The sequence below is a fragment of the Tenebrio molitor genome, chromosome X, assembly GCF_963966145.1.
Source record: "Tenebrio molitor chromosome X, icTenMoli1.1, whole genome shotgun sequence".
NCBI classification, from domain to species: Eukaryota; Metazoa; Arthropoda; class Insecta; order Coleoptera; family Tenebrionidae; genus Tenebrio; species Tenebrio molitor.
The window spans coordinates 12,102,724-12,117,934 of NC_091055.1; the positions used below are offsets into that span (position 1 = coordinate 12,102,724).

Below are 15,211 nucleotides of genomic sequence, written 5' to 3' on the forward strand. Positions count from 1 at the left end.
CAAATTAGTCATTTCATCACATCGGCACGCGCTGGTCACACCTGGTATCAATATAACCTACAATAATCATTTATAAATCTTGCTGTAGGAACTCAGAAATTTTACTTCGTGGCCAGATATTTTCTTTTAATAGAATTTTGGATTTTTTTGCTTTGTATCCACAATTTTTTCTTTTTAAAAAAGCAAGTATGTACTTTCGTATAGTTTGCTATCTGAATATGTGATTAACATTTAATTCCGCATTTAACATGGAATAATGACTCCAAAGTGTGGAACTCTTCAGCTTTTCATTGTTTGACAAATGGTCAAAGTATGCCAAAAATACGTTTTCAGAGTAATGTGAAGCTTTATGTTCTTCAGCCCAGTTCAAAAAACGCCGATAACAAAAATCGTACACTTTTCTTGACTTTAGCGGAATTAAGTCTTGTATAGACTTTGCTGCTATTTCTGTTAATTCCGGCGGAGTACACTGGATTTCATTTTCGGTTGACATACTCGTGCTTCGGCAGTTATTTACTAAATACCTATAACAAAAATTATTAAAACGTGACTAGCAAACGATTACAACTTATCCCAAAACTGAACGATGACTGAACGGCTATTTGACTGACGCTGTTTGATTTCGACATCTGACATCGTAGATACGCCCACGACACAGCGTTGTTATTCACCACACTGGCGCCGGTTAATTTTAATATAATAATTTGGTTATTTCGCTTTATTAGACGCTTTTTTTTAAATAGAGATAATTTAATTGTTAAATATTTCGTGTAATTGAATATTGTCATTGATAAATAAATTGTGACAAATGCTTCAAATGACTAGGTTATTTGACTCGGTCGAGCCGCCTCTGGGACATTTCTACTCCTAGGACTTGAAGTACTTCTACTCCGCTCAGAAAAAAAAAAATGAAACTTTAACCGTCTCTATGGAGATACACAATGGCGCGATTTTCGACCGCTTGAAGATAAATGATTTAAATTTAAGTCAAAATTGACTACCGACCTATTTTTCGGCGAGGACTTTACTGGGTGCCCCAAAATTCGCGGAACAACTTAGCAGTACGTTGTTAAGTAGTCATTAAAATATCAGGTAAAAATGTTTAAAAAAATCAATCTTCGTTTTTGAGGAGATATGGACCCATTTGTTATATTCCATGTATCCCAATAGTCTGCAAATATTTTATTTTTGTTTTATCCATGGAAATGAGAGAAAAATCAAAGCCATGTTGCCGTACGTTATTTTAGGTAAAACGGACATAAAATTACTACTTGGAAATTCTGGAAATAATGAAGAAAATAATTGTAAATCTGATCACAATCGTTCAGAATTATTATTCGACTGGCTAGTAAAATATAAATAGTCAAAATCTTTTTTTTTTATATTTAAATTAAATGAGATCAAAGCCGCACCTTTTGAGCCGCCATATCTTCAAATTTAAGAGGTATGTATAGAATTTTTTAATCATTTTTCTCATTATTTTCTAATATGAGTTGACATTGCCCCATTGAGTTGTTCCGCGAATTTTGGGGCACCCAATATAAGCAAAAAAGAAAAAAAATTATTGAGTATGAAAGTCGTAAAAACAGTTTCTGTTCTTTTTCAAACAGAGGTTAACCTGACGTTTTTCACAAAATATTGAGAATTTCAATTTACAGCCAGGATATTTGCATGTTTGCCGATCTTCCCATTTTGATAGATGATTTTGTGCATCTGTACGAACTTCCTGAGCTGGCATTTGAGTAAAAGGATATTTCCTTTTTTTTTTCGAATCTAATTTTATTAAAATTAGTCTGTCAACAAGATGAGGATCAGAATTCAAGTACCATGGCTCACTATTACCCGGTAAAAAGGGGCAAATGTAATAATGATTTCTTATTTCTTAGCATTTCGGATACACTCAAATCTGGGAGAAATGCAATAAAAATGGTCAATTAAATATACCTTTTACAGAGTTATGAACTTTTTCTTACAGACTACAATATTATTCGCAACTTAGTCAAAGGATTACTTAGGAAATAATCATATTTTCTAACTTATAATCAAATGATATAATACCGCGCCTGGTTATTTCAGGATTATGCAATATCTTAACGATGGAATCAGGAATCAATTATTTGGTGGTGCTCGCCATTGATCCCAGATATGATTAAAAGTGGCGTTCGGCGACCTACAGCATTAACAGTCAGAACAAAAGTTGTATTTTCTCTCCCTAAGGTACTAGTAACTCTGGAAGTGCTTTGACTTTTTTCTCCGACGACTTTCGATTTCGATGGATCTACAGGGTTATTCATGTAAGATGACGACCCTGACCAGGTAAAAATGCAACCCTGTATAATTAAGCCGCACTCATCCAAATTCCAAATTCGTTCAGGTTTCTCTTCCAGGTCCAACTTGATCACAGTATTTGAAATATCCGTACATGATAAATGGATCTGTGGCGGCTTTTTTCCTTGCATACTTAGGTTCAGGCTTTCGGATTGACAAATTATGACGTTTTTTGAGATTGAGGAACCAGTCTTTCCCCTGGGATACCCTCCTTAAATGGTGTTTTGACCTTATTCGTTCTAACAAACTGACCTACCAGTTCTAATATTTCTTTTCGACTAAGACCAAATTCCAATTTAGCCAGTGTCTTCACAGAAGTTGCCAAAACGTTTTCAACATTTTCAGAAAGTGCAGTTGTTCATCCTTTACATTTTTTAACAGCACCTCGTGTACCCTTGATTGAATTCTGTAAATAACTGAAGTCTTATGTACGGTCATCGTATGAGATTTTACTTCATCAATACCTCTTCGTAATTTATCTTCAGAGTATTTGGGTTGGATGCCTTTCTTTTTGACATAACTCCGCACCATCTGAAACAAAACGAACGAATGGGGTAATTGTAATAACATTTACATTTACCTCGCGCAAGGTTAACGCATTTGCCCCGAACAACAAACAGCAAATGTAATAGCGGCCATGCCTAGGGTTGCCAGATTTTAAAAACAGACATACATATATGAGATGGCATAAAAAATATGAGATTTTAATAAAATACAGGGTGTCTCAAAAATGGCGTACTAACGGTGCACTACGGTGTAGAAGAGATTACCGTAAACGTCAGAAAAATGTAAAAAAAATTCTATTGGACTTATTTGCTGATTTGGCGGTCTTTGAAAGTGGCACTAAACAGGTTAATTATTTTGAAATATGGGTAAAAATCACCAAGGTGGCAAATTACAAGTTTGGTTTTATGATGAAAAAACTTGGAAGCTATGATTATGAAAATTAGCTTAAATCGTCACTAAACTTGTGTATAAATAATATTTAAGTTGGGCAAGCACAAAACACATTAATTTTTTTCTAATTTGTTTTTCAAAAAAGCCATCGCAAAAAATCGACATTTCGAGAACTTTCTTTTTCGAGCATTAGCTTTTTTTTTTCGGCGCAAATTAGCGCAAATAAGTCGAACTATCTTTTTTTAGTAACTTTTTCGGCCTTTTTTTTGGTATTTTCAGCCTCGTGGTGCCATATTGCTATGATAAAAACAACAAGTATAATATCTTGTTGAAAATTGTGTAAACACAACATAAACAATAAATTTATTGAGAATTTGCAATAGCAGATATCACTCCAGGAATGAAACAGTCGTCCTGGGAACATCATTATCATTTTGAGAACATGCTATCATGTCCGGGAACGTTCCCGAAATGACCGCTCACGAAATGACGTTTTCAACTAAACGCTGTTTTTTTTTTGACGGCAGCCATTTTCGACGCGGTCTGACATGGTTAGTGTAAAATATTTCAGGTTATTGTTTTAATGTTGTAATCTAAAAGGAATTTTTTCAATATTCCAAACTTATAAACGCATTCCCGGAATGATGACCTATTGATGTACGCTCTGTAAATAGTGAATTGAAAGGTACTTATTACTTAATTATAATTAATTTGGCGAAAAACACTTATGACGGCCGGTTATAATATCATCTCCTACCACAAACTGCGGCTAGCACCTAAAGGCTGTGTTCATTATAAATTCTTTTCAGCTAGTTACAATTGCGTTCACTGAAATGATGCATACTTTGTCGGGAAAATATTTAAGCATATTTCTATTTAAATTAATTAGATTTTTTGAATAATAGTTAAAAAAATTAGATGTTAAATAAAATTGGCCGCTGATAAGTAGTGGAAACTGTTAAATATCGTTTATTTTATGGGAATTCCTGGTGTATGTTTCTAAGGATCGATCCTTGGGACGCGTTCTCGAAATGACTTTCCATACATATATCTTGAAATAATATTAAATATTATTTACTTTTGAAGTATATTGTATGATGTACAGTTAAAACAAATACATTTTAGTATTTACTAATGTTTACTTGTGCAATTAAATGGTAATTTTTGTAATTTATTTGCTGGCGAAGCAAATTTGCCACCTTGGTGATTTTGAGCCATATACAGGGTGTCCCAAAAATGGCGTACTAACGGTGCACTACGGTGTAGAAGAGACTACCGTAAACGTCAGAAAAATGTTTAAAAATTTTTATTGGACTTAATTGCTGATTTGGCGGTCCTTGAAAGTGGCACTTAACAGAAAAATTATTTTGAAATATATGTATTAAATTGACATGACAGCTACCTCTAATCGTACATATTATCACAAAGTACAAGATTACTCACTACCAATATCTAATCCTGCACAATAGTGAATTTAGAAGCTTTGGAAATCGAAAAAAATATTTTAAATCCACTACGGTAACATTGCAAGGTAATGATGTACGAGTACATCTTTGTTTACATTGTATTACCGTTAATAATAAAAATAATAATTTATTTTTTTGTCTGAAAATTTTTTTCCATATTTTTTTCGTGTACATTTAAATATCCTGGATACGGTAGTAAGTAGTTAGTACACCATTTTTGGGACACCTGTATGTATGAAATTATCATGACAGCTACGTCTAATCGTAATCGTACATATTATCACAAAGTACAAGATCACTACTCACTACCAATATCTAATCCTGCATAATAGAGAATTTAGAAGCTTTGGAAATCGAAAAAAATATTTTAAATCCACTACGGTAACATTGCAAGGTAATGATGTACGAATACAGGCTCGCTACAAAGTACGCTGTGACTAGCCTCCCGGCTCCGGTATTCATACGAATCCCGGTTTTGTTCTGACATCATGCAAGTGACGTCACTGATGACCGGGATTATTGAAATCCCGGCTGGGAACGTAATACATATTTGCATCTAGATTCTAGAGTCCAATTTTTACCCATTTGCGTACGTTTGAGCTAGGATCAGAAACAAATTTAAATTGATCATAAATAATAACTACATAATAATGTTTCAAATTTCTTGACAATTGCTTCGAAAGGTTATGTATGTAATAAGTGAAAGAAATTAAAAATTGTCAAATTGGCAGGAGCATAAAATAACCACAAAGTAACCAACAATAAATAAACGTAGGTACCGCTTTTTTTGTATTTTTCTGTTTCTGTCGTTTCAATTGAGAGAAAGCGAGTAAAGAAATCGTGACATCACCTCACAAGGGTAAAAATTGGACTATAGACGGGATGGACAATCCCGGCCGAAGGAAGTTCAAATGTTCAAGGTAGAGGTAATAACATTAACAACAGTTGTATATATGTACACTCACCGGCACAAAAAACGGAACACTAATTAATCAACAACAAATTATTCCCATAATACCTATTTTGATGTATTTTGACCAGGAGGCGATGATAGCAAACATAACTTTGAGCATTAGCATAGGCCATTTTAGTAGCAATTTCGCATAAAAACAAATTTTTTGCTTAAAAACCTTCTTTTCTTAAATTTACTATTTTTATAATAATCAAGCAACCTGGTTAGATATTTATAACTTTTGTAATTTTTTATTGTCGTTAACTTCGAATTTAAGTGCACAACTTAAAAAAATGCCTCTAGCTGGTGTAAATATTGCCAGAGCAGTAGCTTTGGTCGAAGACTGTTGTTGTTTCCGTTATGCAGCTAATGCTATTGAGGCTCCTCTTGCTAGTCGTCACAGAGCTGTTAGAAGGTTTCAAGAGACTGATCGAAAAAGAGCAACCACATACCGCGACGATATATTTTTAAATAATAATGGTGTTCCGCTTTTTCTGCCGGTGAGTGTAGTTGAAGTATAATGTTTATTCAAACAGGGTAAATATCTTAATTCTAAAACTAGAAAAATATATTTAATAAACTCTGAGCACAAAACAGTATGTGTAAACAATTCGAAAATAAACTTTGAACACAAAAGAAATCATTAACAAACAAAAAAAAAATTATAGATCGCCAGGACAAAACTACAGTGTGGAACAAAATGATCTTCATCTAGTTACCTTTACATTACATTAAATTGTAATAATTATCAATTTGATTGATGACATTTATTGACAGAACTACGTGGCTACTTCAAAGAGTAGAGCGATGCAGGAAAATTTACATGTGAAAAAATTCCCGAGCTAACTAGATGACAATCATTTTGTTCCACACTATTCTATGGTTTTGTTTACGCCTTACATTCCGAACAAATCCATTTATTTGAAAATTTCGGTATTTTCTTTAAAGTCGTACATTTAACGTGCCTCCAGAGAAGGCATAAAGCACAGATAATGCAATCAGATTGATTTCTCGTAATTTCTAAATTGCACATAACACACAGCCATTCGTTTTGCTGCCTTTTCTTTATGATTACATTTTGGACAACTTGCCAGGCAGCATCAGAGAAGAAGTTACTGAAATATTAAATAATTGTTATCATTAAATTGTCTTACAATCATTTTGGTATTTATTCTTACCGAACTAAATTAATATCTACATTTTCATGTAGAACCGAATGAGGAATGATTTCCGATCTGGTTTCAATCGACTCTTCTTCAATATAGATATTTCCATCCAAACCCAAGGCTGCAACTTCCTCACCAACAAACCAGCTCAACATTTTTTTTGTTTGTTTTGGAATGGCATGTTTAAAAATGGTATGATATTTGCTTTCTTCCTTTTAGGAAGTCCAATGGTTGTTAAATTGCTGCCTTTAGGGCGTCCTCTTTTTTTGATTTTTTGCGGCATTTTAATACTTGTGAGCTCATCACTGGTGGTTCCAAAAGCTGTGAAAACATTAATTTTCTATGACAGCAAATATTTCAGTATGCACCAGTACTTGATTGAATCGTTTTAGCACTCTGAATCAGTCTTACCTTGAATGTTGGTGCCTTCATTGGAGGCTGTTTCAGTGCTACTTGCGTGCTCCAAGGTATTTTCACTATTTACAGAGACATTGGTGATGACTTCTATTTGCACGGTGTCTGTATCAGCAAGCACAATTGGCATATTTTCGACATCCAGAGAATTTTTGTTCACATTCGATGCTGTAAAAGACATTTTTATTGATTTGAAAATTTTCTGATTATTTTAGGTAGCTCACATGATAACTTTGCTTCATCCTCATTGATCATTATTACTCTTGTCCTTTTACCTTGCTTCCACAACATTTCTAGAGTTTTCAGGTTGTCTAATTTCTGATCGAATGAATCATTGCTGGACATAGCAACTAAATTTGCTAAGGAGTCGGTTGTAATTAATGCTTTTCTTCTTTTCTGACCATATGTTTGAGCCTTTTTTTTTATTTATAACAGTTACATTAGGTGTTGCTGATGCTTCAAGATTCGTTCCCAACACCGGCTCTATTTCAGCCTTATTATTACAATAATCATGTGCCAAACGCCTTCGACAGGTTTTGTAATAATCTAAAGTCCAACGCTTATTCACAAGCTCTTCCGAAAACAAAGGCAATTTTAAATGCGTGCGAATGGCAAATATGTGTCTGCAAGGAAGCAACATACCAGCTTTAAAATTACAGCTGCAATCAGTTGGATCACATCGTAATTGCCCTTCAGTACTGCTGATAACAAAACAGGACTCGTTGTCTTCTTTTGAAGGGACTTTCACTTTTTTGCTGAACTCAATTTGTTTAATTACCATTTTACCAGCTTCGTTGGTTAAAACATTCAGAAAATTTCGTTCATCGCTGCCTGGTAAGTATGAGGTAACGAGCCTTTTTTGTAACTGGTATATGGCTTTAAAATCTCGTTCACTTTCAAGGGATGATATAATGGTGAAAAATGAATGCACGAACTCTACTAATGTGCTGTTTTTTGTAATAACGGACTTTAGTTTCGCGTTTATCGATTCTATACGATTGTTTGTCGTATTTTGAAAACAACCTTTCATTAAATTTTTAGACATTGACCACTCGTCCTTAATGGGGTACCAATTCTTGTCAAAATATTCAATAACCCGTTTTGGGGCAGATATGTTTAGAACGTTGTGCAATTGTTCAAACTCTCCTTCTGTTTTGGCATAAACCATTTTCTGTAAAAGTTCCAGCGACTTATTCCTATCGGCTTGGCTTATGCCCATTTTTTCACAGGTGATTTCTCGGCTGAAGGTTCGCATTGAGTGAAAGATACAAATGATTACATTAGCTTCTGAAAAAGTGTCTTTTATGACTGACCTTTCCAATAAATCTTTATCGGTCATTTCGTGAGTTCAGTCTGTGGATTATTTGCTCTAAATGTTTCTAGAAACCAAGTAAAACTATCTTTGTCTTCAGTGGTCAAAAGACAAAAAGAAATTATCTCAGTCTGACAATTGCCATCTTCTGCTACAATTAGAAACACAGGTATGCCGATGTTTATTAATTTATAGGTACCATCAATACCTAAAAATTCTGGGTATGCTTTGAACGTGTTTTTCATATTAGATGTTTGAATAAACATGCCCTTAAAATTATTTTCTCTATCTTTAAGAATATTTACTTCAGCGTTATATCGGTTTCTCAAAACATCGACACATTCGTCTAAATTTTCTGACTTCTTTCCCGACTTTTGGCCAATACTAGATAGATCTTTTAATGTCAACACTTTTCCGGTCTCCTGTTCTAATTTTTGTTTCACTAACTTCTTATTAGCTCGCAGAGCCAGTAGTTCTTCCACACTCTCTTTATCTTTACCACTCAATCTTCTTTGGTGAGGCAGGTATTGAAACTGTAACATACTTCTGTCATGGTTGTGGGTTTCCGAGACACTTCTCACTTCCAGATCTCTTCCGTCTACCGTTACTCGTAAAGCCACATGAGCAGGACATAATTGTTCTTTCTTAAAAGTCCTTATATCTCTTTGCCCACTCCCGGATGGTCTGAATTTCTGACCTCCATAAATACAGCAAAATTTTACTTCCACATATTTCAGTTCCCCTCTAATTGGCCGTGGGATGCGTGAAGAAGCAATAAGACGTGCATCACGTTTCCAGAATTTCGCAAAGGTTTGTTCCTCATAAGCCTTAAGGGAATTTTCCATATCCGAATAACTATGGAACTTTTTTCCAACTTTGAATATGTCCGACATCGTGTAACAGGCTTAGAACCTCAGGCTCAGCGTAACCTAAAAGTTTGTAGTTTACATTAAACCCTATTTTTAAGGCCTAAATTCTGCATAATATACAGGGTGCCCTAAAATTCGCGGAACAGCTTAGACGTACCTACGTTGTTAAGTAGTCATCAAAATACCAGGTAAATATGTAAAAAAAATCAATATTTTTTTTTGTAGAAGATATGGACCTATTTGTTTGTTACACCAAGGTCCAGTTTATAGAAAGAGAATTAAATATTTAATTCCCATTAAATTTTAATGCGCGATTAACCCATGAATCCGAAACTTCGATTGGTTCAATCGGATCACGTGTTCAGTTAATTTCGCATTTGATTACGATTTAATTAATTTCGCTTCTGTAAAGTGGCCCTTACTGTTAAGTCCATTCACGTTGGATTTCCTTTTCAAGGTCAAATAATTTAATTTTTTGGCTATGTAATTATGTTTTGTAAATAGTGACATGCAGCTAATCAACATAATGCGATTTAGCAGTGCTCAATCTAACGTGAACGGTGCTTACCTGCATGTCACTATTTACAAAACCTAATTACAGAGCCAAAAAATTAAATTATTTGACCTTGAAAAGGAAAATCTAACGTGAATGGACTTTAGCAACATTTAAAAACATCCTAATAGTCTGTATCCATGGAAATAAGAAAGAAAAATCAAAGCCATGTTGCCATACGTTATTTGAGGTAAAATCGACATAAAATCACTTCGTGGAAATGCTGGAAATAATGAAGACAATATATTTCATGTATCACGTGATCATGAATGATCCAATCAAAACGCGTAAAGTCATGGCTATCACAGCGATAATAGAAAACAAAAAAAAATATTATCTTGTTTATTTTCGTCGTTACGATTTTTGATTGAAATAAATTTGTCAGTTTGACAAATAAATGAATAATTTTGTATTTCATTCATTATATTGTCTCATGGATTATAACACGTGGCATGATTAATCATCGATGATATTAAATTCGTGAAATTTAAGCAGGACGTTTCACTCGTCCTTTGGACTCGTGAAATCTCCAGCTCAATTTCACTCATAATATCAGATAATAATCATACCACTAGTTATAAGTATTATAGCTGAAAATAATTGCGGACCTGATCACAATCATTCAGTATTATTATGCCACTGGCTAATATAAGACAAATAATCAAAATCTTTTTTAATATTCAAAATAAATGAGATCAAAGCTGCAACTTTTGAGCTCAAATATCTTCAAATCTAAAAGATAGGGCCGTATCACGGCTCGCTTATTAAATGTAATCAGTAATCACGATCTTAATTAGCATGGTGACGAATTCATCTCTTTCTGGCAGGTTATAATTGCATAAATCTATATCCTTTTATGTTTACTTTAATCATGATTTTAGTTAACAGCAACTTTAATAACGGTGTCGTGATGCAGCCCATACGTTTTTTAAATTATTTTTCTCATTATTTTCTAATATAAGTTGACGTTGTCCCATTGAGCTGTTCCCCGAATTTTGGGGCACCCAGTATAAAACTAAAATAGGTACCTAATGAAGTACTCACCATCTACTAGTACCAAAGGCACAATTTTCAGGAAACAAACAATAACAATCACGTGAAAACAAGCACTGTCTGGCGTCGTCTCGTCTACGTTGTTAGCCGGGAACCGGAATTTATACTAATACCGTTGTCTCTGCCAAAACACCCCCAATACCGGTCGCCGATGACATCACTTGCGTGACGTCATAATAAAACCGGGATTCGTATGAATACCGGAGCCGGGAGGCTAGTCACAGCGTACAACGTATGGCAACAGTTAAATATCTCGAGAATGGTTTCTTGGAAATCCTTGAGATTTGGTATGGAGTTAAAAGCATTTAAATTCTATTCTTTGCAATTTTTTCAGTTTTATACCATCATTTGTTTTCGAGATACAAAGCTAACTAGAATTTTTTTTAATGGCAACGGGTTAATTTTATGATTTTTGAAAAGAGATTTTTTTTCTGAATTCAACGATGTATCACATGTAATAATAGTTTACATAACAACCCTAATTTTTTTTTTAAATTTAATTCAAGAATAAATAAACGTAGAGCTACCGTTTGAGGCTCTTTTTATTAAACCTATCAAACCGTTTGTTGGAATTCTTTGAAATTTGCTACGGAGTTAAGGGCATTTAAATTCTATAATTTGTAATTTTTTTTGAGTTTAATACCTTCATTTGTTTTCGAGATACAAAGCTAACTTGAATTTTTTTAAATGGCAACAGGGGTTAATTTCATGATGAACAAGTGTTTTTTTTTTAATTCAACACTCTATCACATAATGACCGTTTCATTTTTTGTGTGTCATCAAAAGTGTCATCACTTCAGCACAGCTTCGTCTCCTCACCAATCATCATTAGAACTTCTATCCTCTCGGTTTCACTTAAATAAGGCATTTTTATAATAAATAAATAAGTAATAAATAAATTAATAATAGAAACTGTTTTCAAAGATCTGTTTATTTATTTTTGAATTAAAATTAAAAATTTTTTTTGACCATTCTTATGTAAATGTAGTGTTATTTAAAAAAAAAATTCTTATATGAGGTTACAAATGTCATGTCATACATTGTTGTTTTCAGAATAAAAATGTCTATCAGAATTACTAAAAAAAGTATGTGTCCGCATTTGAAAAAAATATTTTGACAGTTTTACCTTGAAGCACTTTGGGTTTTACGTGAATTTAGTACGCCATTTTGTAGCTTATTCACAACCATTTAATTTGGTGTATAGATAATTAAAATCCTCCGATAAATAAGGGAGCTATGGATTTGTCTCTTTTTTTGGGGACACTATGCCAAATCTCACACTCCTCCGTCCACGCAATTTGCTTAAAAAGGGGTACAAAGATTTTCCTTCACGTATTAATACAGGGTGTTCTTCTCCAAAAATTTAGCAGCTTCGATCTTAACGACGTCTTTCTGCTCTTGATCTTGCGATATGTCAGCAAGAGCTTCTTTAATTTATTCGTAACCATGAACGATAGCTTTTGTTGCATCGGCGCGACAAGAGCAACGAGTTTCACTCAATTTCTTGGGAACGTAGAATTTCGTGTTATTCTCTGGCAATTTGCTGACCAGAATTGTATATCGCTCGGTAGTCGCTGTGAAAAATACATATAAGTTCTGGACGAAATAAAAAAAGTGAACAGCGCAAGAGTGTGTTCCGTTACAAGCCATAAGTAACCGGTACTTCAATGACAGCTGACAGTTTGGTTATTGAAAATCTGGTACTAAAGGAATGGTCTGGTTATGCTTTTGGCACGAAATTTAATTTTGTTAATTCCTTAGTAATGGTTGACGCAAATGACAAATGTACTCGTAGCTAGCGTACCGTCTTCAAGGATCTCAAGCGACTCCTTACAATGTCCGCACAATATTTTGGCTAAAAACATCATAACCGAAATAACCGGACTAAATTCGCCGGTCGTTTTGGTGACAGATAAGTTACAATTTTCAGTTGACACCCATTCCGTAACTATCCATATTTCAGAAATCTATTAGTATCGGAACAGTTAACCAGAAATTTGGTTGCAAATGTCGAGTAACGGAACATATTCTAAGTTTAAAGAATGGCCACAACAAGGTATAAAGACGGACAAATTATTCTTCTTCAAGATCAAAGCTTGCATTTTATTGTACTTGCCACTCATGTTTGGAGCGTTGTCATACGATTGACCACGACAATTAGAGATATCAATTTTATAAGAGTCCAAAAATTCTAGCAGAGGTTTTGGTATGGCAGCACCGCTATGACCACAATTAGGAACGAATGTAAGAAATCTTTCCTTGGGAGCAGATCCTTCCATATAACGTATGACTACTGTCAGCTGGTCAATGTGAGCTTCGTCGGGTGTAGAATCAACTGATATTGAATAGTATTTTGATCTTTTTATTCTCTCTACAATCTCATTTAAAACTTTCTCACCCATCAAAGTGATCAGTTCATTACAGATTGTAGATGACAAATAGTTGACGTGTCCACTTCCCTTATTTGCCGTTTCTTTCAAATGAGCAGAGAGAAATGGGTCGTACTCTGTCAGTAATTCCAAATTACCCAGAAAATTGCCATTTCTCGGTGAACCAATTAACTCATCATCGCCTCTAAAAGCTAACCCGCGTTCTGCAATAAATTTTATTGTACTGACGACCCGCATCAAAACTTTTCGCCAATATTGAGCTTGCTCTGCTTCTTCTCTGACTAAAGCTTGATCAATGCGTCCCTGCGTCATTCCTAGTTTTGTCAAAATTGTGATAGCCTCTAGATGATTATTAGAGTTTTCGTGTTGAGAAATACGTTCAGATGCATGTTTCCAGTCATCAAATCCATCTCCACTGAGTTGTATTTTCTGAGTGGCTACCAATTTACATGCATAACAGTAAACTTTTCTTTTCGTTGGAGAAAAACAAAGCCAAAAACGGTTCAAGGTCTCATTATTTTTATTTTTACGGAGAAACAGATGTTTTGAACATTTTCGGAAGTTAAGATCAGCTTTTTCTTCAAAAAATTTTTGGTCACAATTCTGTAGAGTACCATTGACGGCTCTCTTCGTCTCGATCGACGGTGTAGGTATTTTGGTCCTTTTGTTTTGATTTTCCTAACCCACTTCGGTTTTGCTTTCGCTCGTCGAAAATTCTAGAACGCACGCATCTGTCGGTTCTCGATTCTCCTTCTGTCGGCAGCCGTTAAGGTCCGTTTTCCTTTACCGAGACTGGTTACGCTTTTTTGGGATAGGTGATAAATTCTCGTTTCGATACCGCCCTTCCTTCTTTCGTAAAGGTACCGTGATTGGGTGAACTTCGTGGTAGCGTATCGCACCAATTTTTGGAATTTTTCACGAAGTCTCCTGTGTCCGTCTGAAGAGTTGTGTGGTTCTCCGTTTCGTGCTGGATAGCGTACCTTTTGGAACCCCAACTCGATCGGAATATCCGGTTCCTGGGAGTCACGGATTTGTTTTCGACTTTTCGTCGCCCAAAAAACAAGACCCTTTCATGGAAAGAGCAGAACGCAATTAGGATAACATACGGCAGAACAACTGTGCCTTAGGGTACGATTATGTTGGAGCTACGAAGAGCGATAAAAGCGGCTATAAGAGCGAAGTACCATTTTCAAATGGCAGTTCGCTCTTATCGCTCATCGCAGCTCCAACATAATCACACCCTTACTCAGTCGACGTGAGGTCTTTTTGTTTATTTTATTTTTTTGTTATGTTAGCATCAACGTGTTATCCCCGTCAGTGCTGTCTTTGAACTTTTATCACGTTTTTACAAACTCCCACGCAATTCCTAAAGACATGAATTGTTAAGTGTTCATCCAGACCCCACCGAAAGACGGATTAATCGCACCTCGTAAGTCGATTTCACCTGTTTTACAAAACGCTTGATTTTTTTTTGCACTCGCACCTACTTCTCGCCCCTACTTTACAAATATTTTGTACGTAAAATTGACAGACATAGTTATTTTATTGGTATCAACTTCCGCTCATGTGCAGATCCATCATTTATCTTGGGCTTCCTCCGACCGAGACGATTTTTAAAATGTGCACATTGACCCACGAATTGTTTTATTCGATTTTTAGAGGCATTGAGTAATTACGAGCGTCACACTTTAAATTAGAGATTTCAGAATGAAGCTGAAAGTTGTACGACCGCAACCAAAAATAATTTTCAGTTTCGTGTTGTAAATTACGAAGACTAATTCGAACAACTTTTGTTTGGCATTATTCGTCCA

The 15,211-nt window shown here is 34.8% G+C and overlaps 1 protein-coding gene and 1 pseudogene across 1 annotated transcript; both read right to left on the reverse strand.

The window, feature by feature from the left end:
• Positions 1–6,189: 6,189 nt before the first annotated feature.
• LOC138140004 (zinc finger SWIM domain-containing protein 3-like) lies at positions 6,190–11,138 on the reverse strand (annotated as a pseudogene).
• A 1,857-nt stretch (positions 11,139–12,995) lies between these two features.
• On the reverse strand, positions 12,996–13,712 carry LOC138140110 (zinc finger MYM-type protein 1-like). Its single transcript, XM_069060853.1, has one exon. The coding sequence runs from the start codon at positions 13,710–13,712 to the stop codon at positions 12,996–12,998; it is 717 nt and encodes a 238-aa protein (XP_068916954.1).
• Between the last annotated feature and the right edge of the window lie 1,499 nt (positions 13,713–15,211).